This window comes from Monodelphis domestica, chromosome 1 (genome assembly GCF_027887165.1).
Source record: "Monodelphis domestica isolate mMonDom1 chromosome 1, mMonDom1.pri, whole genome shotgun sequence".
Lineage (NCBI taxonomy): Eukaryota > Metazoa > Chordata > Mammalia > Didelphimorphia > Didelphidae > Monodelphis > Monodelphis domestica.
The window spans coordinates 198168883-198194105 of record NC_077227.1 but is presented as its reverse complement, the minus strand read 5'-3'; the positions used below and the strand labels follow the sequence as shown (position 1 = coordinate 198194105).

At 38.5% G+C, this 25223-nt stretch overlaps 1 protein-coding gene across 6 annotated transcripts; it reads right to left on the bottom strand.

Annotated features, from left to right (window-relative positions):
• Positions 1–614: 614 nt before the first annotated feature.
• TMCO5A (transmembrane and coiled-coil domains 5A) lies at positions 615–23622 on the bottom strand. Of its 6 annotated transcripts, none has more exons than XM_056810238.1 (12): positions 23536–23609; positions 21636–21680; positions 20288–20440; positions 19406–19529; positions 17071–17121; positions 13627–13704; positions 10433–10489; positions 9705–9764; positions 8985–9049; positions 7308–7383; positions 5276–5319; positions 615–1008 (listed from the first exon to the last, which is right to left on the bottom strand). In XM_056810238.1, exons 1-12 carry the CDS (start codon positions 23592–23594, stop codon positions 810–812), a joined length of 1011 nt encoding a protein of 336 aa, XP_056666216.1. In that variant the 5' UTR covers positions 23595–23609; the 3' UTR covers positions 615–809. The 6 variants fall into 6 exon arrangements, with proteins under 6 accessions (XP_056666216.1, XP_001380899.1, XP_056666218.1 ...); XM_001380862.4 differs by lacking the exon at positions 23536–23609 and adding an exon at positions 22390–22484; XM_056810240.1 differs by lacking the exon at positions 13627–13704 and having other exon boundaries at positions 23536–23615.
• Between the last annotated feature and the right edge of the window lie 1601 nt (positions 23623–25223).

Below are 25223 nucleotides of genomic sequence, written 5' to 3'. Positions count from 1 at the left end.
AAATTTTATTTAATTAGTTAATTTAGAACATTATTCCTTGGTTACAAGAATCATATTCTTTCCCTACCTTCCCCCACCCCTTCCCATAACTGACGCACAATTCCACTGGGTTTTACATGTCTCCTTGGTCAAAACCTATTTTCATGTTGTTGATGTTCGCACTAGGATGATCATTTGGAGTCTACTAGTTTCTTTCAAGATTTAGATCAAGTACCAATTTCTGAATGAGGTTTCTCCAGATTCTAATGGTTTACATCTTCCAAAGTCATTTTGTATCTGCTTTGCATGTGTTTAAAATAAATTCATATGTAATGTTTCCAAAGTCTTAATCCCAGATGCTTCCTAGCTGTGTGCCCTTAGGCAAGTCACTTAACCCTCACTGCCTAGCTCTTACTATTCTTAGTATTCTTCTGTATTGGAACTAATGTACCATATTGATTCTAAGATGAAAGGCAAGGGTTTAAAAAAAAAGAGACACAGAAGAACTCTGCAAAGAGAATATCAAGTTATTATTGACATGCTCATTTGGTAGTCATTTCCCAATACCTGGTTCCCCTCCCCCAACTTTCCACAAGGTTTTGGCTCTTCACATTGTATATCCACAGCCTCCAGAATTTAATGTCAAAATTCTTTATTGAGGGAGAGAACTCATGGAAGGAAAATTTTCGATGGGAAGGTCACCAGGACAGCAGACCTTGGGAAAGCAACTCTTTGTTCCAAGTCTTCTTCCCTCCATTTGGCCACTTCTCACTCATAGCCTTCAGTCATGCTTTGTCTCCAGTAACTCAAGTACACCACATATAGAGAGATTAGTGAGGCAAGACCTCTTCTGCCTCCAGTGTAAAAAATGGCAGAAGGAAGTGCCTCAGCCTATACAAGGTGCTCCGGCCCATCATCTTAGGCAGGGTGTCCAATATCAGATCTGGATTTACATGGTTAATATGGAAAAGCAGGTAGCCTTGTAGCCTGGTGAACAATAGGATTGTAAAGAAGAGATATCCAAGAGTCCTGCAAAGAAAGTGCCAGATTATAGTTTCCCAAACATCAAAGGTAGTTGTAATCAAAGGAATGGATCCTAACTAGAATTGAAGTATAAATATAGTTTTTGTCTTGGGATACTGTTAAGGCATTTAAACATTAATATTATTGCCTTCTCCAGAAACTGGCTATCCACAGATGTGCTGGTAAATAGAGAACAACTGGATTTCCAGAATTTATTTTTGACCAAAGATATATTTTTTTTTCCCTTTAAACCTTTACCTTCTGTCACAGAATCAATATTGTGAAGTATTTCCAGAACAGGAAAGAGTGGTAAGGGCTAGGTAATGGAGTTTAAGTGACTTAACCAGAGTCACATAGTTGGGAAATATCAGAGACAAGATTTGAACCCAAGACCTCTTGTCTCTAAGGCCTGATTCTCAGTCTACTATATTCACCTTCCTGCCCCCATCTCATGACATGCTTTTAAAGTTTAATTTGCATGATTTGACATTTTCTCAATCACTTCTCTTTCTTTCTTTCTTTCTTTCTTTCTTTCTTTCTTTCTTTCTTTCTTTCTTTCTTTCTTTCTTTCTTTCTTTCTTTCTTTCTTTCTTTCTCTTTCTTTCTTTCTTTCTTTCTTTCTTTCTTTTCTTTCTTTCTTTTCTTTCTTTTTTTTCTTTCTTTCTTTCTTTCTTTCTTTCTTTCTTTCTTTCTTTCTTTCTTTCTTTCTTTCTTTCTTTCTTTCTTTCTTTCTTTCTTTCTTTCTTTCTTTCTTTCTTTCTCTTTCTTCTTCTTCTCTTTCTTTCCTTCCTTCCTTCCTTCCTTCCTTCCTTCCTTCCTTCCTTCCTTCTTCCTTCCTTCCTTCCTTCCTTCCTTCCTTCCTTCCTTCCTTCTTCCTTCCTTCTCTTCTTTCTTTCTTCTTTCTTTCTTTCTTTCTTTCTTTCTTTCTTCTTTCTTTCTTTCTTCTTTCTTCTTTCTTTCGTTTCTTTCTTTCTTTCTATCTTTCTCTTCTTTCTTTCTCCTCTCTCTCTTTCTTTCTTTCTCTCTTTCTCTCTCTCTTTCTCTCTCTCTTCTTCTCTTTCTTTCTCTCTTTCTTTCTTGTCTCCCTTTCTTTCTTTCTCCTCTTTCTTTCTTTCTCCCTTTCTTTCTCCCTTTCTTTCTTTCTCTCTTTTCTTTCTCTCTCTCTTTGTCTCTCTCTTGTCTCTCTCTTTCTTTCTTTCTTTCTTCTTTCTTCTTCTTTCTTTCTTGTCTTTCTTTCTTTCTTTCTTTCTTCTTGATATGGCCAATAATGAAAAAGCTTATTTATTTAATTAATTTAGAATATTTTCCCATGGTTACATGATTCATGTTATTTCCCTCCCCTTTCCCCACCCCCCTCCAGGAGCCCATGAGCAATTCTACTGGATTTTATTTTACATGTGTCACTGATTAAGACCTATTTCCACATTATTAATATTCAATTATTTTCTTAAGTCTAGACAGTGTAAACCTTAAAATTTCTTAGACTTATAAATGTTGGAAATTTCACCATTGGGAAATTTCATACTTGGAAAATTTCTTACTGATAGTGTATTGGAATGTGAACCCCATTGGCATGGGAGGTTCCTTCTCCTCCCTTCTTAAGATTACTTTAGGACAGAAACCTTTTGCTGAACAATGGAAAGGGCTTTGACCTATGCTGAAGCACAGAACAGGAATTTCTTTGAGTCATGATTGATTTTAGAATTGATACAATAGAGATACTTGGAATGACAGAATCAGGTCTTGGAAAATACAATTTCCACCCCACTCAGTCCTAACAGGATTTAGGAAGGGCTGCAGCATAGATCAAAATTTAATTATTTGAGAATATGACCTCCAACAGACATATGCAAAGCCCAGACCTCTGGGCGGTCCTGGGTTAACTAGAGCCTCCATTGGCACAGGGAAATTGATGGACAGTGATTGGTAGATGTGAGAACTGAGGGGAGGGAACTTGGATGGTTTCCTTAAAGATAGCGGGGGTCTGAAGACTCAGGGGGGTTTTGGTTGAGGAGTTTGTCTGAGTGGTTGGAGTGTGCTCTGAGAAGCTTGCTCTGAAGGAAGCTGAAGGTGGGGGCCTTTGAGACTGTTTCTCCATTTTGGTCACGTGAGTAATAGGGACTGATCTCTTTTCTTTGCCCCAGCTATCTAAGGGCTTGGGCCTTTTGGCCCAGCCTAAACAGAGGGAGTATTTAAGCCCTATTCCCTTCTCTCCCCTTTCTCTCTCTCTCTCTCTCTAATTCCTTTCTTCCTCCTGTTTGTAATTAAACTCTATAAAAGGCTGACGGCTGACTTGAGTTTTCATTTAGGAATTACATAGCTGAATTCCTTGGTGACCTTAAATTAATATATATCAGTCTTTTAAAGTGATTTCCTTGTCACAACAGTGAACAGAAATATAAATCAAGCCCTGATTTGTAGTGTTTGTCTTGTATCTGACGTCTGAGATATAAATGCTCACAATAAAAATTGAACAGTAGATTCTCATGAACCTTTAGAGCTGATTCTAGCATACCTCCACACCAGAACCAAAGAACCATTAAGAAGAAAGAGAATGTGCTAGAGCATAACCACTGTGTACTCAAGGGTAGTACTTGGCCCTTTGGACTTGGAAGCCCCTACTTACCCATCAAAAATCAATACTCCCCAAAAGACCCTGAGAAAAGGAAAACCTTTTTGTAGGCTTAGATAAAAGCTGGGCAAAGAAAAGGCTTTTTTTTTTTTGTAGCCCTATATATTAAAAATGACTCTGTGCGTTGGTTATTGTTGGGAATCTGCTCTGGACATGAACCACAGTTAAGTTAGGTAGTGATTGACTCTCTTCAGGTATCTTCAATACCAGCTAGCTCTAGACAACACTGGGAGTATGAGTAAAATTTTAGTGGAATTTTGGAGAGTCATCTTCAGAGCTATATAAGTTTAATAGTAGTGTTTTCCTATCATCTCTGGAGAGTTAAGTGTTATTTGCAAATTGATTATGCAGAAAACTGAAACATCCCTTTAGGTAATCAATGAAAACATTGATGTGGGTTTCTCTTAATCAATTTTATCATCCTAATTATTAGCAGCAAATAGTTTGCCATCTCAAATAGAATACTGTCAACATATGACTTCTTCTTGGTGACCCATTCTCATGGTGTAGTAGCAAATACATCAAAGTTGAAGCTAAAGGGGACCTGGATTTGAGGTAGGCTCTGTTAATGATGCATTGCCTTGGGCAAGTTACAAACTTTCTGGTTCTCAGTTTCCTCATCTGTAAAATGAAGGAATTGAACTTCATAATTTTTTAAGTCCTGTTTAGCTCCAAATCCAGTGAATGTCAATGATCACACCAGTTGGTAATTTGGTACTGCCCCCAAAAGTTCTAGGGATATGGAGTGTTATTTATACCTGTACTACATGGCCCTAGACAACTATCCTTTTTGAATTATTATGGCATACTTTTAATAGTATTTTCTTCCTTTCTCCTCATTGTTAGCTATCAAATGAGATAGTAAGTATATAAAGCATTTAATATCCATAAATAATATATAAAATGCTAGTTGAATGTATTTGAACAAAGTACTACATAAATGGAAACTATTATTATTGTTGTTTCTTCTTATTGATCTCAATTGGCTTGGGTTTAGCTGATTTCCTCATTTTGTCTTATAGCTTCTGATCTATTAGGAAACCAGGTAACTAGTTATGTTAGAATTTGGCTTAAGGTATGAATGAGCTCTTAGTGGGAGTCTTTGGGAATCTTCTATGTGTGAGCATTTAGTGAATGGATTTTATAAAATCAATTTGGCTGCTTAGAGACCTTTTTTTCTGAATCATTTCTAGATTTCTGCTAGTTTTAAAAAGTTGAGATCACTAATAACCTCTAAATAAAATGTTATGGTATAATTTAAGATCTAGTCATTGATTACTTGGCTTTTGCATTTCCTAACTTTATGTATGTGCTACTTTTTTTAAACCCTTACCTTCCATCTTGGAATCAATACTGTGTATTGGTTCCAAGGCAGAAGAGTGGTAAGGGCTGTCATTGGGGGTTAAGTGACTTGCCCAGAGTCACACAGCTGGGAAGTTTCTGAGGCCAGATTTGAACTTAGGATCTCCAATCTCTAGGCCTGGATCTCAATCCACTGAGCCACCCAGCTGCCCCCAATGTGCTACTTTTTAACAAGTCTTTCTCCCTTCCATCACCCATACTAGATAGCCTTGTTTATTAGAAGGGCCCTCTGCGACAGGCTAGGGCTCCAATAAGCCAAGACAAATATTTTCCACCTACTTGTACCAGAAGAGGCTTCTCTTTTTTTCAACAGAGACCATTTCCTGTAGTGAAGAAGTAAGGGTACCAGTGAGCAGGTTAAAAAGGACCTGATTCTTTTACCCCTCCCCTAAATCCTAGGAAGCCATCATTAGTTTTTTTATGGTGATTAATTTTTGAATAGAGGGTCAGGTTCTAGACCTGTGATTTCTTTGTTGCAGGAAACTTCCAGTGAGGAAGTTCTCTCAACCAAGGCACACCAGAAATTGTTTTGCTCATTTAGAATATGTCAGAGGAAGAACTTGAATCCTTTCTGGTTTCAAGGCCAGCTATTAGGTATAGCAGACTTCCACCAAAATTGTCTCTATTAACTACATTTATAATCTATGTCAACCAATGTTAGCCCAAAAGGAAACTAGATGGTGGATCTCTAATCCCAGAGAAATAACAGAAATCCAGAAACATATAATGATGATAAAAGCTTGGATTTCTATAAAGCTTTCCTTCCAAAAAATTTCACAGAAATTGCATTTTCCTCATAACTGGACAGTAAGTTGGAAATGGGAGGGATTATGAGGCTAATGAGAGAAAACATATTCATTTCAAAGGCTTGCCATTTGGAAAGACAAAATAAAAAACCCATCTCTGTCCTCAAGGAACTTAATGGTTTAGTGAAATCCAGAATAAGAACCTGTCTATGGTTCATGATCAAGCTTTCTAGCCCATTACAAAATCTAATATAAACCCAAATACCCTGATGGATGTTCTGGATTGTGTCCTCCTATATTGCTTTCCAACAGAACTATGGCCAACCAGGAAGAGAAGAGATGACTTCCAGGGGAGAACTTCAGGCCATTATCCTCAGCCACTTCAGCCAATAAAAACATTTCAGACTTGACCCTAAAGCTTCTTTGAGTGTCAGAAAATATTTCTTCCCCATACTTTCCAAATTTTTCTTGTTAAAAAACAAGTTAATATCTCTCCCTTTCTCCTGTCATCCTATGTGCTCAGGAATAACGATAACTGGTCCTCAGCATTGACGGTCTTGTATTAAAGCTCTTCTTCTAGAGTAAGTCCATTTCCCCCAGTCCTAACAAGTCACCATATTTCAGTGGATATGAATTAGAATTATGCTGTGCATTATATATAATTATTATAAAAAACCCTTAAAATGCTAGCACTATAGATTCCAAGGCAGAAAAGTGGCAAGGGCTAGGTAATGGTGGTTAAGTGACTTGCCCAGGATCATGTGGCTAGCTTTTTTTGAGACTAGCTTTGAACCCAGAACCTCCAGTGTCCAGGCCTGGTGCTCTATCCACTATGTAACCTAACTGCCTTGTGCATGTTTTTAAACAACAGTTTTTCTTGCCAGAAGCCCTCCTTCTCTTCCATCTCGGACCACTATTTTTTAAGTTTGTAATCACTTTGGCTGCAATGCAGAGAAATAATTTATTATTTGGTGACCTTTTGGGTCAGATTTGGGGGCTTCTGGAATGGTTAAATCTGATATTGCACATAGTAATAACAAGAATTGGACCTGTAAAACCATTGGTAGGGGGAATTCTTGATGAGGAAGCTTCTTCTACCAATGCAGGTAGACTCCTCCTCCACAACTTCTAGTATTAAGAGAGTTACCAATCAACCAATCAATCAAGTTTTTATTAAGTACCTACTATGTGACAGGTACTGGGAATATAAATACAAAGAATGAGACAATCCCCATTTTTACTGAATTAAATCTCATTGGAGATATAAGAAATACATTGAAATATATGTATATATAAACAGTTTATAATATATAAATTACATATATATCTATATATCTATGTGTGTACATATGCTTAAGTCATTTGATCATGGTCACACAGTCATGTCAAGAAACAGAACTCAGATCTAAGTCTTCTCAGCCCTGATGTCAGCAGCTCTCTCTATAGTATACCAGTCTGGTTCTCATGGATAAAAATTTGATGGGTCAAATGATTTTTTTGGAGACCAATCTCTCCCCCACCCAAACCCCACCAAATACTTGCTGACAAGGGAGGGAAATGCTTACCGCATCATTTTGGATGTCATCCACCAGCGTTAACCCTGGTCTTGCAGTTTCAGAGGATATGCTTAGAACTTTTGATCTGGGGGAAAAACCCATAAGAAAGGGACTGAAAAAGTACAATAATATCATGGTAATGGAGGAAAAATGGTTTTCTTTCCTAGAGCTTTCATTGTTAAGTCATAACCCAATACCTAGCAAGGTTGTCGGAAAACATGAAGTAGACCTTGGACTCCTATTCCCTCATTATGACACAATTGATACCTTTTCTGTGATTGACCTATTTTGATGTCTGATAATTCAGATTTGTGAGATAGCAGCCTGATAGAAAGCTCAGGAAAATGGAAAGAACACTGAGTTGGGAGTCAGTGGATCCTAGACTTTGAACTGGAAGAGACCTTTGAAGTCAATTAAGTTCAATCCCCTCACCAGTTTTGCAGAAAAGGAAATTGAGACATAGAGAAGTGATTTACTTAGGATCACACAACTGATAAGTATTGGAGGCAAGACTTGAACCCATATCCTTATGATTCCAAGTCCCATCCCCCATTCACAATACCATGCTATCACTCTTAATATGACCTCATTTTGCATCCCAGATTTGCTACTTACTACACATATGATCTTGGAGAAATCATTTAATCTCTATCAACCTACATTCTCATGCATATATTGAGATGTTGTATTGGATAGCTCCAGCCCTATGAAATCCAAAAGGAATCTTGGCAGCATAGAACTGTTAGACATCTGCCATGGTTCCTATTCACAAATAGAGTCAGGGAAATGGGAACACTGAAAGTGTTACTACTGCATTGATCTTTAGTATTTATGTGTCATTTTCTCTTTATTTGGACTCTTCTCATGAATCCAAGGAAAATTTTTTGTACTTTTGGATCTTTATAATTTTATTTAACATATGCAGAGACCCAAATTCTGGGAATATTCCCAAGCTCTGCAGAAATGGAAAGCTCAGCCCCTGTCCAGAGATCGTTTTCATAAAATTTCCATGCAATGGAGGATGGATCATTATTATGGCCTGAGGGCTTTTTTGGTGAAGTATAGAAAGTTTCCTGCCAATGACCTTTTGCTTCATGAGCCCTAGATTTGGTGTTAGAAGACCTTGGTTAGAATCTTGACTCTGCTACTTAAAATCTTTCTGTATGCCAAATGGGTAAGCCACTTAACCTCTCTAGGCCCCTAGTTCCTCATCTGTAAAATGAGAGGACTGGGCAAAGTAAAGTTTGTCACCATCTTTTTTGAGGTACCATTCATGATTTACCAAAAAAAAAAAAGAAAAGAAATGATATTGGAGATTTCCAGCAGTAGGATGACTGCTCTTAAATCCCATCATCCTCCCCAAAGCTAATATGGTTTAGAGTAAACTTTTCTCCTAACACAATCTTAAGTCACTGGTCACATTACAAAGAACGAAAGACGAATGTGTTTCCATTCTTTAAAGGGGAGGGTTGGGAGAAGGGGCTGGTTATACTGGATTTAGTCTGTTCCGGTTAGGATGATGACCCTAGACATCCAATCAGATTGGATGGGTAGGTAGAAATGGTGCCTCTTTGACTTTGGTCAGGAAAGGACATGAGAAATATTTTTTCTGTCTCAGGCTGTCCCAAGCTCAGCAAGTTGCTGGGGATGTTGCTAAAACCCAGATGGTGGTTTTCCAAAGCTCACACTTCTCTCTCTAGGAAACGATTCTCTACTTCTTCTTCCATCTTCTTCAGGGCTTCTTGGTATTTCTTCCAAAGGAAATAAAAGAAACTTCAATCACTTATTGGAAAGTTCGCGTGTTTTAATAAAATTGTTGTTATGGTAATTGTTATGAATCAGACCTGCGATTGCATTGCATAGGGAATTTTGAGCAAGTGAACTTCTTAATATACCAGCCATAGCTCTGCATCTAAAATCTAGAGTGTTGCTTGGGGCACTAAGTAATTGAATCATTTGCCCAGGTACTCAACCAGTCTGTGGTAGAGGCAGGTTTTGAATCTAGGTCTTCCTGATTCAAAAGTGGGCTCTTTATTGGTTTTCTCTCCACTGTAACATGCATACTGGATTCTCAGACCAAACATGAGGAGTGTTCAATTGTATTGTAAGTATATGACCTTCCCAACATTCTTATCCTTTAACCATTCCCTCTCTGCTAAAATTTTACAATATGGAGGACTTTGACAGAGGTTAGGTTGGGGATTATGAAAGTAGGAAATGAAAATAAAGTGACTAAGTCAGTACCTTTAAGGGCCTGGGGAGCAGAAGACCCAGGGGAGATACTGCTAGGACTCTGGAAGGTATGGAGGTTGGTGGATAACAACCTACTTGAATTTATATGGATCTGGCCATGGGTTAACATGGCTCTAGTACATGACTTTCCACCATTGTAGCAAAAAACTGTACCTTTATGCAATAGGCCTGGGCCTCACAGAGTTGTTGCACAGATTCGAATTCATCCAGTACCTGGAATGCCAAAACTTTGTCTTAAATTAATTCCTTGGAGTTGACACTCGAATGGGAGTGTTTTTACTATATCCTGAATCATATGCTTTAACTCTGTTATTGTACCAATAACCATTTTTATGTATTTGGGCTCCCTGCTCCCTCTTCAAGAAAAATTCTCTATAAAAGGCAACACTTGTTTTCCCTTTCAAATATTGGTTTTGAGTTAATTAGTAGCTAGGAAACATTACTGTGCTGTTGGGTTCTAGGCACTGTAACCATTTATAGTTAATTCAGTGTTAGGAGGAATAAAGAAAGCAAGGAGAGAATATATACATCTATATATGATTACATGTAATATGTAATATTAATATATATTTGATATAACTATAATATATATTTCTAGAATTCCCACAAATACATAATATACATTTATATAATTCCAGACTATACAGTATACTATATAGTCTGGAATTTTTCCTGTAAGAAGATATTTAGAGAAGGTGTGCCTGAGATTTTCCTCTTGGTTTCTTTTACTGCTTCTCCATAAAGATCCCAAATCTGAGATTCTATGCTGTTCTAGATAAGATAAGTGATTGACATAGAATAGGCTCTTAATAAATGTTTATTGACTGACTAGCTGATTGCTATTCACTTCTATCTTGCTTTGGGAAAGGTAGTGATTTTACCTTGGCCAGTTCCTTCTCCTGCTCTGCCAAAGACTTTTCAGCCTGATGCATTTTCATCTATGGAAAGAAAGGGAGGTATGGAACTCAGCAAGGAACATGAATGTCTCTCTCTTTCTCGGCAAACTAAACTATGAACTAATCATTTTCCAGGATGATGCTCTCGAACTATCAGAAATTCAGAGGATACTGGATGACACTATAAGAGACTTAGAGAGAAAGGGATGTTAGCGGGGTAGATCCATTCCAACCTTCTTGTTTGACAGATTAGAAACCCGAGGCCCAGAGAAGTTAAGGGACTCAATTGCCTAAGGTTATATATATATATATATATATATATATGATAAATTATAGAGTCAGGATTCAAATCTAAGACTTCTGATTCTGAATCTAGTGCTCTTTTCAGTGTATTGCGATCCATATCCACTTGTCCAGATGTCTTTTTGATAAGAGGGAGTGGGGCTACTTCAGCCCAGGAGTATGTTGGTAAATGTTTAAAAGCTGGCCTTCCAAAACATGTACACAGGACATACTTTTAAAAGTCTAATATGCAGTTTTAACATTTTCTCTATCCCCTGTTAAGTCTAGACAATCAACAAAAAATCAGCTTGATTTGTAGGTTAGTTGATTTCCATGTTGTAAATGCTCACACTGAAAATTTAACAATTAGTTTGCAAGAGCCAGTTTAAACTGGCTTCAGCACAGCCCTGCTTCAGTTCCTATAAATAAATCCAGGCTATCCAACTTTATATCGTTTGATAATCCTACTCTCCTATTCAACTTTGCTATTGCTTAGTAATCCTATTATTCATCTCTTCCAATTTTTCTTTAGCTTATTCTTCTTTCTCCAAATATCAGCTTTTAACCTTTTCTCCACAACCTGATAGACCAAATAATTTTCTTTCCTAACTGAACTATTTCTGCCAGTTGCAACCACCATTTATTTTCCCAATCACTCAGGTATGGGTATAGGTAGAAGAACTGGTCTCTTCATCAGACACTGGATGAAAGAAAGAGGATGTCATTCTGGTCAGATTTCCTTCCCTCTTCCCCAACTCTTTCTCTTGTTTACTATGTGACCTTGGACAAGTCACTTAACCTATGGGTGCTTCCATGTCCATGTATGTAAAATGGGAGTTGGATGACTAGCTCTAAATCTCTGATCTTATGTTCCTTTCATTTCCCTTAATAACCTCTGGAAACCATGCCTGGTTATGCATAATTTGTTCATAATTTTCATTTCCAATTTATGAAAAATGGGAAATTTCTCAGTCAGGTAGGGAGATAGTAAAAGATGTTTCCTATCCTTTACTGGGCATTTGTGAGGACAACTGATTTCTTGTGACTGGAAACTCTCTCAAGCAGCCCAGATTCCTTGATGTCAAAGATATTAGAGAAAAAATGTCTGCACTGGATATATGCTGAGATTAGATGCCTTATAAGATTCCTTTTGACTCTATGGTTCCATGAGTCTGCATATCAAGATTTTCATTTCTAAAGGCACTGAAGGGCATAGAGCACCACCTGGGGTTATTTACCTTAAAGTGAGATTGGTACTTCTCAGGTGGGCCCCTTTCTCATTTGGTACATAGTGTAAAAAGCAATGGATATGGAATCCAAAGAACAACCTGTGTAACCTTGGGTGAGTCACTTAACCTTTCCAAGTCTCAGGTTTCCCATCTGTAAAGTAAGGGGTTTGGATGAAATGATCTCTGAAGTCCCTTGTAAGCTCTCAAACCATGATGTTGGGAAAGACTCACTGGTCATTTCCTTATAACTAAAAAGTGTCATTATTGTCATTCTCCCCTTTGGGATCTTTTCTTAGCTTGTATTCCTTTGCCTGGAATGTATGTCACCTTCTCTTTTGACTATCCACAGAATTTCCATCTTTCAAGACCCAGCTTTAGTCTTTCCTTCTCTGCCCACAACCTTTCCCTTATCCCCAGAAGGCAGTGTGGTTCAATGAAAAGAGCACTGGAGATAGAATTGGAGGACCTGAATTCAAATCCTGGCTCTACTATTACTATCAGTGTGACCCACAGACAGCTACTTTACATTTACTAAATTTTGGTTTCTTTCTCTATAAATTGAGGGCATTGTAGGAAGTGGTTTTTGAAGCCCCATCTAGATGTTAATCTATGACCTTATGAAGGACTTTCTAGGTAATTCTAAAAATTCTAATGCCTTTCTGGCATTTTGATGAATGTGGTCATATCATTTTTACCTTTTGGACTTTTCTGTGTTCCTCTGTCTAGAATGTTGTTCTCCTTCTTTGACTATCCCAAACCTCTCCATTCTTCATGACCCCACTTTAGTACCACCTTTTCCAAGAGGGCAATGTGCAGTGAAGAGAGCACTATATTTGGAATTTGGGGAGAGCCCTGGATTCTTTTCCTAGCTTAATCACTTATACTACTTGTTTGACCTTGGGCAAATTACTTTACTCTGGGGTTGGGGGGTGTCCTCATTTCTTTAACTGTAAAAGTAAGGAATTGGACTAGATTGCCTCCAACTTCTGGATGTCCTAGCTTTAAGTCTATGTTTTTATGATAAGCCTCTCTCCTCTCTCAACCACTCTAGACCATAGTGACCTCTCCCTTTTCTATATTCTCAGCCTATGTGCCTCAGTTTCTTCTTCGATACCATGAGGATAATCAGTCAATCAATAATCAATCAATGAACCCTTATTAAGAGCTTTCTATGTACCAGGCACTATGCCAAGCACTAACGATGATTCAATGCTATTTCTGTTATCAACAACTCTTGGAGTTTTGGTGAGGATCAAATGAGACAAGCTTTGTAAGCCTTCACATTTCTAAGAATCTGTATCGTTACATTAGAGAAGGCACATGCAGGTCTCAACTCTTCTAAGCTTTAGTATAGATCATGCAAACCTTAAAACTATATAAATGTGTGTTTTTATTTTTATAGGAAGTTATACAACAAATACTTAAGAAAATTTCAGGTCACACCACAAATATTGGTTAAACGAATAAGTAAAGGGCAGGGGTCAATTCTGAAGGAAGCTGGAATAAGGAATTTGGTTTTAGATCATTGGTAAACTTGGAAACTCTTGGCTCATTTGGTCTTGGCAGGAGCTCAGATCTGTGTGGATTCATGCTGACCTTGAGAGCTGACCCCTAGGGAATTAGCAGTTCCCTAAACCTAAACAGTCTCAGGAATACATTTTCACTCACCTTTGCCACTTCTGGGGATTCCGATAAGTTTTCTTCCGCAGGCAGAAGTGCTTTGGGCGCATGCGTTTTCCCTGAAAGCTGTAGTTTCACATAAAAGTATATTGAGCTGAATGAGATGCACAAACATACTATTCTAGGGCTAATGGGCTCTTGAGTTTCCCCTGGTTGCAAGGGGAGGGGAAGTGGGCAAAGGAATACTGAAGCTCCTGAACAGGAGTTATGGTGTCAATGGCTCTCTCCTTTGCTTAGAAACCATTTTTGTTCTAGCAAGCCCAGCAAAGTCTCCTCTTTTCCTTATTTTTTGGGCCTCAGAGTGTCATCCAAGTCAGACACATCCTTAAACCTAAGCCTCACATCCATTCTAAGCCACTCAGGTTTGGGGTTGACTATCTTGGAGAGCAAAGAAGCCTCAGATAGGCTCATACTGATTTTATCTACTTCCTTAAACCCAATGAATGTGCTATCATCACCCCCACGTTCTAAAAATGGAATGCATTGAAGGAAGTACTTAAATTGGGGAAACTGGGAATCTTTTGGGAACTAAGTATAATTAGGGAAACTAAAGTTCCCTTGTGAAATTATCCCAGGGGCAGGGCCATCCCTAGAACTTCTTGATTACAAGCCCCCAGAAGTTTGCCCAGGGAATGTAGCACAAAAAGTACCCTCAGATTTTTTTTTCTGGAGCTAGAGTGAAAAAGGAATGGACATTTATCCCATATAGGTGAGTTAGAGAGCCCAGAATACTATAAGACCTATGCTAGTTTGAGATGGGGATTTTCCTCCATCTCATTTAGGAGAAGAGGGATATTAGGTAGTTTTCTCTTTAAACTGACCTTGAAACCTAGTTAGCAAGGATAATTAGTTATTTCTTTGTACTCAACATCTTAAGAAGCCTTATTAATAAACAGGAGTGGGTTGGGGTGCTTGGAGCAGAGGTGGAAAGCTTATAACAAATAATTGCTAAAAGAGAGCTTGATATCCACTCCCACCATAGCCCCCACCAAAAAAAAAATCCCTTGCAAAGTATCATATTGGAATTAAGAGAACTTGGGGATTCCTTTATTCCAAAGGTGTCAAACTTACTGCCTATGGACTCCTAACATGGTCAGAATTAGAATAAAATATAACTGAGAAGTAATTAACAAAAAATAAAAATACAACAAAACAGATAATAATATAGTTTCCTAAGTCAATATATGGTCTTCAGAGATGTGTTTCTTTTTGAAATTGACACCACTGCTTTAATCTATTTCCTTGATTTTACAGATGAGGAAACAGAGATGGTAGGTGACTTGCCCAAGATCACATTGAAAGGCAAATTTATTTCTTAAGGAAACGGGCTATTAGGACAGAGTCAAATGGAACCCACGTCTTCATACAGATGAAAGACTGTTCAAAGCCAGAAGGGACCCAAGTGACTCCCTTGACCAATCCCCTTTATTATAAAGAAGGAAATAGAGATGCAGAGTTGGGGTCAGAGTACAGGGCTAGAATCTTATTCTGTTGACGCTGAGACTAACACTCTTTCATCTAGGTTGTCAAAATTTGGTCCCCCCTCCAGACCCTAGGAAAGAGAATATTGTGAAACTAGAATATCTAGACCTGGGAAAGTAATTCTATTATCCTTGAAGTTGTCTTCTACCTCTCTACCTTTCATCAAGCCTTCTTCCATTAAATAGAAGAAAGAGAGTCTGAGGGATGTTCACTGACTTGTTCAAAGTCAAGTAGATAGTGGTAAAAAATCAGGATTTTAATCCAGATTCCCAGAACTCAAAAGTATTTTTTTTACTGTTATTACATAGACCCTCCATTTGTCATTTCATTATAGTCAAATTCTATTGGAAAGATCAGCTCAGAACTGAATGTGCTTAAAGCCTTTGCCCCAATCCCAACCTGAATTTAGGGAGTGTTTATTTTGAGATTATTTTTTTGGGGTGGGAATTTTTTTTTGCTGTTCTCCTTTTAAACCTTCAACTCCTGCTTCTGAGCCTCAGGAAGTTTTGAGAAGCCAGGTAGAACCAAAAAAAATCTTCAGGGGAAAGATGTTCCTGACATTAGGGTGACTTCAGTCTTCCTGGAAGAGAATTGCCCTTGCCAGTGCTGGAAAGGGATAAATCCTTAAGCAGCATGATGCCCCTCTTCTTGGGTGGTGATATGTGCTGCAAAGTAGCCTCTGGAGAGCCACCTTCTATTTGCACTGGAAGGACCAATTTGCTGGACCAGAGCTAGATTTCCTTTCCCAGTGACAAGGCAAAATAGGAAGGAAATAATTGTGAAAGTATCATCTAATGATATTCTTTGCTCATTCTGCCACTCTTTCTCATTCTCCAAACTAGGCCAGCTGAAGCAAATAGATCCTTGGGGCAGAGGTTGGGCACTGCCAGGCTCAGTCTTAACTTGAGGAACTAGGGATACTATTAAGTTCTCCCTCCTGCCTCTTTTCATATCATTCCCACTGTTGAGTCTTTCTGGACATTGCTACAACCTTCCCAGCTCACCAGTGTCTGCCTATGCTATCACTAGGCTGAACTACCTCCGTCTTTAAAGGTTTATGCTTGTTTGTCAATAGATCTTTAGATTTCCCCACCCTGGGAAAAATTCTTTACTCTGAGGCAGATCCTAGATCACTTTGCCATAGATGTAGCCCTGTACATAATAGGGTATGTGCTGGAATGCAGAGAATAGGGGATACCCTTGAAGGATCATAGAATCTCAAGTTTAAGAAATGAAAGAGTCCTTAGAGTTCATCTAGTCCGATTTCATTTTTACAGATGAAGAATCTGAGTCCTAGAGAGCTTGTGTGACTTGTCTAGGGTCAACATGGGTAATAGAAAGAGCTGGAATTTGAATCCAGGCTTCCTATGGCTTCAAATACAGTGCTTTCTCCACTGAATCAGGTTATCTGCCCCACAAATTACCTTAAACCTCATTCATTCATTTCAAGGACAGGTCCTACCCCTTCCCTCTTTTTTATAATGAGCCTCAGTCTAGATATAAGGGTTTAAAAAGTATGTTAGCACCCATAACAAATAAGAACAGCTCCCATTTATATAATGTTTTAAGGTTTGCAAAGTGAACATCATGCATATAATTTCATGTCCTTCTCACAGCATTCCTGTGAAGTAACACTATTATCCCCATTTTACAAAGGGGGAACTGAGGCTCTGAGACACAAAGTGACTTAAATACCCAGGGTCGAATAGCTGGTAGGTATTAGAGGCAAGATTTGAATATATGGCTTCCTGATTCCAAGGCCAGCACTCTATCCACTATACTATGCTGCCTCACCTTCAACCACCCAAGCAAAGAAATGGAGATTATAGACCCTTTTGAGGAATGTGGTTCCTTTGTGGTCACTTTCATCCTGGTGCCTTTTTGTTCAGTGAAAGTTGCTGCTATGGAGAATTTAGTAACCCTGCTGGGCTTATTAGAGTCATGCCTTACCTGACTCTGAAGCTCTACTATACCCTGGGTCAGAGCCTCATTGATCTTTTCCTGTAGAAAGAGAGAAAGAAGGTAGGTACCTCTAGCTATTCAAATAATGCTATGCTCATTGGTATCTTTTCTGCCTCCACCTCCATTGATGTTTGTTGTTTAGTCATTTTTCAGTGGTGTCTCATTCTTTGGACCCCATTTGGAATTTTCTAGGCAAAGATCCTGGAGTGGTTTGCCATTTCCTTCTCCAGCTCATTTTACATAGGTAGAAATTGAGGCAGATAGGGTTAAGTGGCTCTCCCAGGGTCATAGAACTAATAAGTGCTCGAGGTTGGATTTGAACGCAGAATGTGAAGATTTCCTGACTAGGGCCATTGTTAAGTCCATTGTACCATCAATGCTTTCAACTCCATTAATACTGCTTTGGAATTTGGCCTGCCGACTAACATCCTTTTCTCAGAATCACAGAAGCTCAGCATCGGAAGGAAGCTCAAGGGCTATATCAACCTGACCAATACCCCCAGAAAAAGAATCCCCTTTTTTAATATACCTAATGTGATGATTAAAATTCCAAGAGTTAGTTGTTCTGTGTATTAAATTAATTTATCAATTGACGGATCAAGACAAATAATTTGGTCAAATGATTCTCTTGGTAATCAAAAACCCCAAAGTCCATTAATACAATTTTGGGAGCTTATTATTCAGTCCCTCCCATGGACTTCCCAAGACAACTCTTATTAGTAAATATCTAATTGGGAGGTTGTCCATCAAAACTCTTAACTTCTTCACCACTGAGAGGAGACTGGAGGGAACTGTCACTGAAGGAGATACCACTGAAAAAACATCAACAGCTTAGGTGATGATGAGTAATCACACATTTAACAAGAAGAACTTCATTATCTCCCTTATTTAAGAATCAGATTTTATGAGGTGGGGGTGACTGGGGGCCTAGGGATGTGGGAAACATTCTGTGGAGTTGCTGAGAACAAAAGTAATGTATACGTAGGTCAATGAACTGTTTGGAATCTCTAATTCAAAATCCAGATTATAGTAGTAATTCATTATATATCAAAAATAAATTATCTGACTAATAAATGATCTAGGGCTCAACAAACAGAGGCTCCTGGGCCAAATCTGATCTGTCACATAATACACAGTAAAATGTAAAACAATTCTTAGCTCACAGGTCATACAAAGACTTGTACTCTTAATTCTTAGAACCCTTTTCCTTATATCAAACCCCAATTTTTTCTCTTCGTACCCTCTATCTCTCAACTCATTGTTCTGCCCTCTGAGGTTAATCAGAATAAATCTGATTTCTCTTTCTAAGGACTGCTTTTGAAATACTTGAAACCAGCTGTCATGTTCCAGGCAAAAACTTCCCAGTGTGTTTATTCTTTCTATTTGTATCCTCAGGGTCAAGCACAGTGCCTGGCACCAAATGCTTGATACATATTTGTTAATTGATTCCTTAGTTGATCCTTAAATGGTATTGGCACTTAGCAACCTTTACCATCCTGGTTATTTTCATCTAGATAGCACTTCTTACCTGGGATTTGTGAACTTTTTTCTGTTTTAAAAAAATAAAAACTTACCTTCTATCTTAGAATCAATATTAAGTGTTGATTCTAAGGCAGAAGAACAGCAAGGGTTAGGCAATTGGAGTGACTTGCCCAGGGTCACAGAGCTAAGGTCACATTTGAATCCAGGTCCTGCCATCTCTCTCAGGCTGGCTCTCTCTATACATTGAGCTACCTAGATGGTTGCCCTTAAAGATATCTTGATAACTATATTTTATTATAATTATTTTCATTTGTAATCCTCTATTCTATGCACTTAAAATATTATTTTAGGAGTTATTTACATGTGTCCAACTCTTTGTGACCCCATCTGGGGTCCTCTTGGCAGAGACACTGGAGTGGTTTGCTATTTCCTTTTCCAGCTCATTTTACATATGAGAAAACTGAGGCAAACAGGAGTTTACAGGCTTTAACAGACATCTTAAAGGGGCTCATAACCCCCAAAATAGTTTAGAAGTCTTGATTTTGTCTCTGGACACTTTTTCTGAGTCTCCATTACATGGGTTAACCATGGTAAAGTTTCACTGCACCCTATAGCTCTAGAGTGTTTCCATCATGAAATAATTTCAAAAGCAAATGCAGAAACCCCTCCTTCCCTATACTTCCTCTCCATACCCTACAAAAACCTATGATTCCTCTCCGTTAACTGTTTCTGATATGGGAACCACACAAAGGGAAAAGAGCATTCAGGAATGGTTGGGCAGAGAACTAGCAACAGAATGAGGAATGAAGGCCACAGTATACTTCTCTGCCAGCCATCTTACTAGTTTTGATGTCTCCAGTTTGAGGTTTTTCAAATCTTGCTCCTTGTCAGATAAGGTATATTCCTGCTCCTTCTTCTCCTGTTCTTGTACTAATTTTGCTAACCGGGCAAGCTCGTCTTCTAACCTGTATAACAATACAAAGGCAATCAAGTGAGGAATGATGATTATGACTGCATAATTTCAGTGTCCTAGTCTGGGAAGACTTCAAATGACAACCAAACAGAAACTTTAGGGTGTCAATGTATGCTTTTCCCAGATCCCTAAGGGAAAGGAAAGATAAGAAATTTTCCCAATTTCTCCTAACTCCTTATCTATCTCCTCCTGAGACCAAACCCAACTTGGAAAGATTATCTTTAAATGTCCAAGCATTTAAAACAAGTAATTTCTCCAGGATCAAGCCACAGACAAATTTATCTAATAATGTTGATCATGCGGTGGTCAGCAGACTGTCAGACCTCTTGACTTTGGGAATTTTGGACTGCAGTAGGTGCTAAGGCTGACTGGGTGTCTCTACTAAGTCTGACACTAATATGATGAGTCTCTGAGAATGAAAGGTCATCAGACTGTCTTAAGGAGGGGTGAATTTGAATTCACCCCAGTTTGAATTTGAAAGGGAAATTGAAAATTATTGCGTCAAATAGTATTAGGATTTGGCCCATGGGTGGCCACTGTTTTTCTCGTTGGGGATAGTGAGAACTAGTTGTAAAAAGAAAAAAATAAGAAAGCCGAGGAGGATTTTAAAAACTAGAATTCAACCTCTTACAGAATAAGCAGAGAGACTGAAAGAGTCCTTACTCATCTCCATGATCTTTCTTCCCATCTGTGGATAGGAGACAACTTCCTATAAATGATCCTTAATCTCATTCAAGCTTAAACCCTCACCTGTTGTTTACATCTTCTTCCATTTGAATTTTTAATAGAAGAGACTGGTTTGCCTCATCTATTTTCTGCAGATCCTTTTCCAGGTCCATGTTCAAACTGTTAAGGGTCTTCTTAGACTGTTCCAACCGTAGAATTTCCATCTTTTTGGAGGACCTGTAGATACCATTCAGAAAAAAACTGATAAGAAACAGGCAACTAAAAGGCAACAATGTATAGAATCAGAAAGAATTTCTAGAAGTCATGGCATCCATCTGTCTGTCTCTTTCCTTTGGGGATTGCAAAAATACTGTGTCCTTTTCCTTTCTATATTTTTTAAAAGAAGATTTCATAATTTGATCCTTTAATCTCCTCTGGTCTATTTTAACCAAATTAGCCAAGATTTTCCCCTAAGCCTTCTCCAATTTATGCCAGAGCAGAAAAATTCCCCTCTATTCCCTAGGTATATTTAGAGTATTTCAGGATTTATAGTAGAAGCAGAATTTGTTCCCTGAAATTTCCTTTCCAATAGGGGGAATGATTTTCACTACTGTAGATTTTGTGCTTTCCTCCTTCCTAGATAGGTAGCAGAGACTATAGTGTCATGTTGCAATGGAAAGAATTCCTTCCAAAACATTACTTAACCTCATAGGTTGGCTTTATATATAATAGGCTATGGAATTATTTGATGACCAATTGTCTCAAATTGATATTACTCCATCTGCAGGCCACTGACTTTTTTTTAAAAACACTTACCTTCCAACATGGACTCAATAATGAGTATTTGTTCCAAGGCAAAAAAATGTGATAAGGGCTCTAGGCAATGGGGGTTAAGTGACTTGACCAGGGTCACAAACCTAGGAAGAACCTGAGGCCACATTTGAACCCAGGACCTGCTGTTTCTAGGCTTGGCTCTCAATCCACTGAACCACCTAGCTATAATCTCTCTACATTCCCATTGAATATTTAAAAGAGTTATCTTTAGGATGACAGGATGTATCCTTTCCAGGAAGTCTTTTCAAATGAATAAATCCTTGGAACAGTAATTCCTTTAAACACTTTGGATTCATTAATAACTGAGTATGAATTAGTGACAATTTTCTCTCCTTCAAAACTATCTGGGAACTGCACATCACTGAAAGGATTGGAATTTTTAGGGAGGAAAAAGGAGAGAGGGTAATGAGTAATTTTGTAGTATGAAAGTATAGCTAGTCATGGATTAGGTCCAGGCAGCATTAGGATACTAGGGCAGGGTGGCAACAGGAGAGAGAGGGAGAGAGAGAGGTGCACAGAAACGGGAGGCAACAGTAAACATCAGGGACAACTTCACCTAGTTTAGATTTGGCTGGACAATTAAGTCTTTGTTACTCACTCATTATCCGACAGGTTCTGCTCTTCTTCTTCCATCAACAGTTTCCTAAAGGTGCCAATACAGACAGATGTTTGCTAGTGAATTGGGGAAGTACAGCTCATTCTGATGATTAGAATAACTAGCCCAGAAATACAACAGATATGAGAAAAACTAGGGCTGCCAATCCCCATTTCCCCCGGACCCCCAAATCCAGGCAATGTTAACTGCTAGCTTCATCCTCAGATTGTTCTCTTCTGATTTTTCCCCCTTCTGTACCTCATCCATACAAGATATCTTTGGGGGATGCCTAAGCACTTACCTCCAAGCAAGTCTATCAAGTTCTCTCACTAACAAATTCCCACAAAAAGTACAAATAGTAATAAATGGAGGAATGAAGGTTTCCTCTAGACCCAGTCAATTTTTTTCAAAGGCCCTTGAAGTGTGGGCTTGGATAACTGTGCATGACATTGCCTATTTTGTCCTCTCTCTAAGCCCAGTATCCAAAATCTCATCCTTTCCATTAATTACTCAGCATCCTCTATTTCTAACCAAGGCCCAGAGAAGTTAAGACAATATTTCTTAGCCCAAAGTCAAGTGGGAAAAGGAAGAAGTGAAGCCTCATTATCTCTTTCCCTGGTCTTTTCCCTCCTTCCTCCTCTCCACAGATCCCACTTCCCTCCACATGTATACTTGTTCCCTCACTATCCCAGACCATTAGCTTCTCTAGGGTCTCTGTTCTGCCTCCCAACTAAACCTTCCAATTGAATTTCAGAACCTTCAGAGAGAGAGGTCACCTCCCCGTTGTTTGATACAGACTGCTTCGTTCCCCAGGGGAGGCTGCTGGTGTCTTGTCATCCAGAGTAGGGTGGGGCAACATGTCATAGGAGGTTGTTTGTAATAGCACCTCATCATCCCTATGGGGCAACTGCCTGACTGGCTGAGAGTGTCTTGAACACTGGCCAGTTTATCTTTTGAAATCACTGGATTGATTCAGATCAGTGATTTCCCTTTGTATAAGGAACTAACTCTTACTGACGACAATCCTTTTACCAATTCAGTTCAAGCAATTATTCTATGACTTATAGTCTGTTTTTTAGTAACTTTTAACTTTTTATTTTTATTCAAAAAAAAATAAAACAAGCATTTTCATGCACAAAGGAAAAATAAGATTGAATGTAAATGAAACCACAAATCTCTTATATGTTTAACTTTTCTTCATATCTATATAATCAATCCCAACTACATGTGTTCCAGTCCCTTTCCCCACCCTCCACACATCTGAGAAGGTCCTTGTCTGGGAAACTAACATTCATACAAATCAAGTCTTTCATGTTTTCATCTTTCGGCTCACAATCTGGAGGTAACATTCAAAATTTATTCTTCTAGTATTAATTCTGTAGTTGTGTATCATGTTCTCTTAATTCTACGCATTTCATTGTTTATTATCCCATGTAGTTCTTTCCAAGTTTTGAAAAAAAATTAGCCTAGTTGGGCTGTTGGGCAGTCAACTTTTCTAGAGACTGGGTGACTTGTCAAATGATAGACAGAAAACCAATATATATTAGTGTCAAGATTTAAACTTGAGATTTCTTCCGTTTGTGATCAAATTTCTATCCTTTATCACACTGCCTTTCAGGAGGCAATGATATTATAGATGGTGGTAGTAGTAGTGGTTAATAACATTAGTGGTGCGTTATATTTGTAAAGGGCAGTGATGACAAGCCTTTTAGAGATTGAGTGCCCAAACTGTGCCTTTTATGCCACATGTGAGACCCCTGCATTACCCAAGCCAGGGAAAGGAGGAAGCACTTCAATTAGGCTTCTGGGCAGAGGGATAGATGATGAGAAAAATGTTTTCAGGTACAGTAGAGAAGGGGAAGGGAACAGCCCCCTCTGGCATGAGTGCCATAGGTTCACCAACCTGGTTATAGGGTATCTCAAAAGCCTTATTCTTTTGTGGTTGTTCAGTTCTTGAGTCATGTCTGACTTTGTGACCCCATGGATCATAGCATGCCAAGTCCTTCTAGCCTCCACTATCTCTTGAAGTCTGTCCAAGTTCATATTTGTTGTTTCCATGACACCGTCTATTCTCTTAACCTTTTTCATCCCCTTTTCCTTTTCCTTTCAATCTTTTCCAACATCAGGAACTTTTCCAATGAGTCCTGTCTTCTCTTTATGAGGTCAAAGTATTTAAGCTTCAATTTCTGTGTTTGACCTTTCGGTGAACAGTCTTACTCTAGTTTTAACCTATTAAACTTTGCAATACCCTCTATCATTCTTTCTAATTTACAAAGGGATTTTCCATACAGTCCTTAAATTCTCTTTGAAAGGTAATTTTGTAGTTGTGTGCTTTCCCTCCACTAACACACACTGTAATCTCTTCATGGATTACTAGTGGCCATAAGTGAAAATATCAGCTGGTGGACATCCTCATGGCTATCCCACTTTGTGCTTATTGAGATTGGTATTTGCCTTATGGATGCATACTTTGTTATTGGAAGTCTTGCTTATCTCCTTTCCCAAAATCCTGGGCTGCCTCCTAGAACCTTAGAATTGACTCTAGGTTCTTGAAAATATTACCAGCAGAAAGAGAGATCAGATAGTTTAATCAAGGTAAAAAAATTGAGTCAATCTGGTCCCAAAATGCGTGGACTTTTTTGGACTTCAGAATAAGGGAGCCACCGCTGGCTATATTTTGGGCTAAGTACTTTTTCTCTTATTAAAAGCCTTATTTTGTAGGTTTTAGTGTTATGGACTCTGGTAGAGATTCATTGGGTGAACTTTCATGAAGAATATGTAGTATCATTTGGGTTATGTGTGTATCTGTCTATGCAAGTATGTATGTGTGTGTGTGTGTGTGTGTGTGTGTGTGAGAGAGAGAGAGAGAGAGAGAGAGAGAGAGAGAGAGAGAGAGAGAGAGAGAGAGAGAGAGAGAACCTGCCTACATGGACACATGGACATGGACATCCATTGTGCTTGGACATGACCTCTTGATATGTATCCTGAATTTATTAAGGTGTGCAACTGGTGGTAGGAATTTTCTATATAACTCCTAGGTAAATTCCATGTTATATTATTTTGGGGTTAGAGCTTTCTAGTATTTCTAGCTCTTAGAATAATGTTGATTTTGGTGGAATGAGAAGAGAGTAAGAAATAGTTGTTGAATGACTTTCATGCCTTGGGATAGTTAAAGGAAGCAAATTTGCCTTCATCTTTCCAGAGATATGAGAAAGGGGAGGACTGTGATCTCTTGCTGGGCTTTACAGAAGAATTAGCTCTCAATGCCTCTCAATGCTGAAACCAGGTAGTACTTCAAAATTCCTTATGTAATGAGGAATGCTATAGAAAAGGCTTGCCCAACTAGGTGACTTAGTGGATAGAAAGCCAGGCCTAGAGTTGGAAGGACTTGGGTTCAAATTTGGTTTCAGACACTCCCTAGCTGTGTGGTGCTGGGCAAGTAACTTAACCCAAATTGTCTAACCCTTATTGCTTTTCTGCCATAAAACTAATGTTTAGTATTGATTCTAAGACAGAAAATAAGGATTATTAAAAAAAATGCTTGTCCATAGTGATCTTCAGGACATCCTGGTAGCAGAAGGAGGAGGAAGT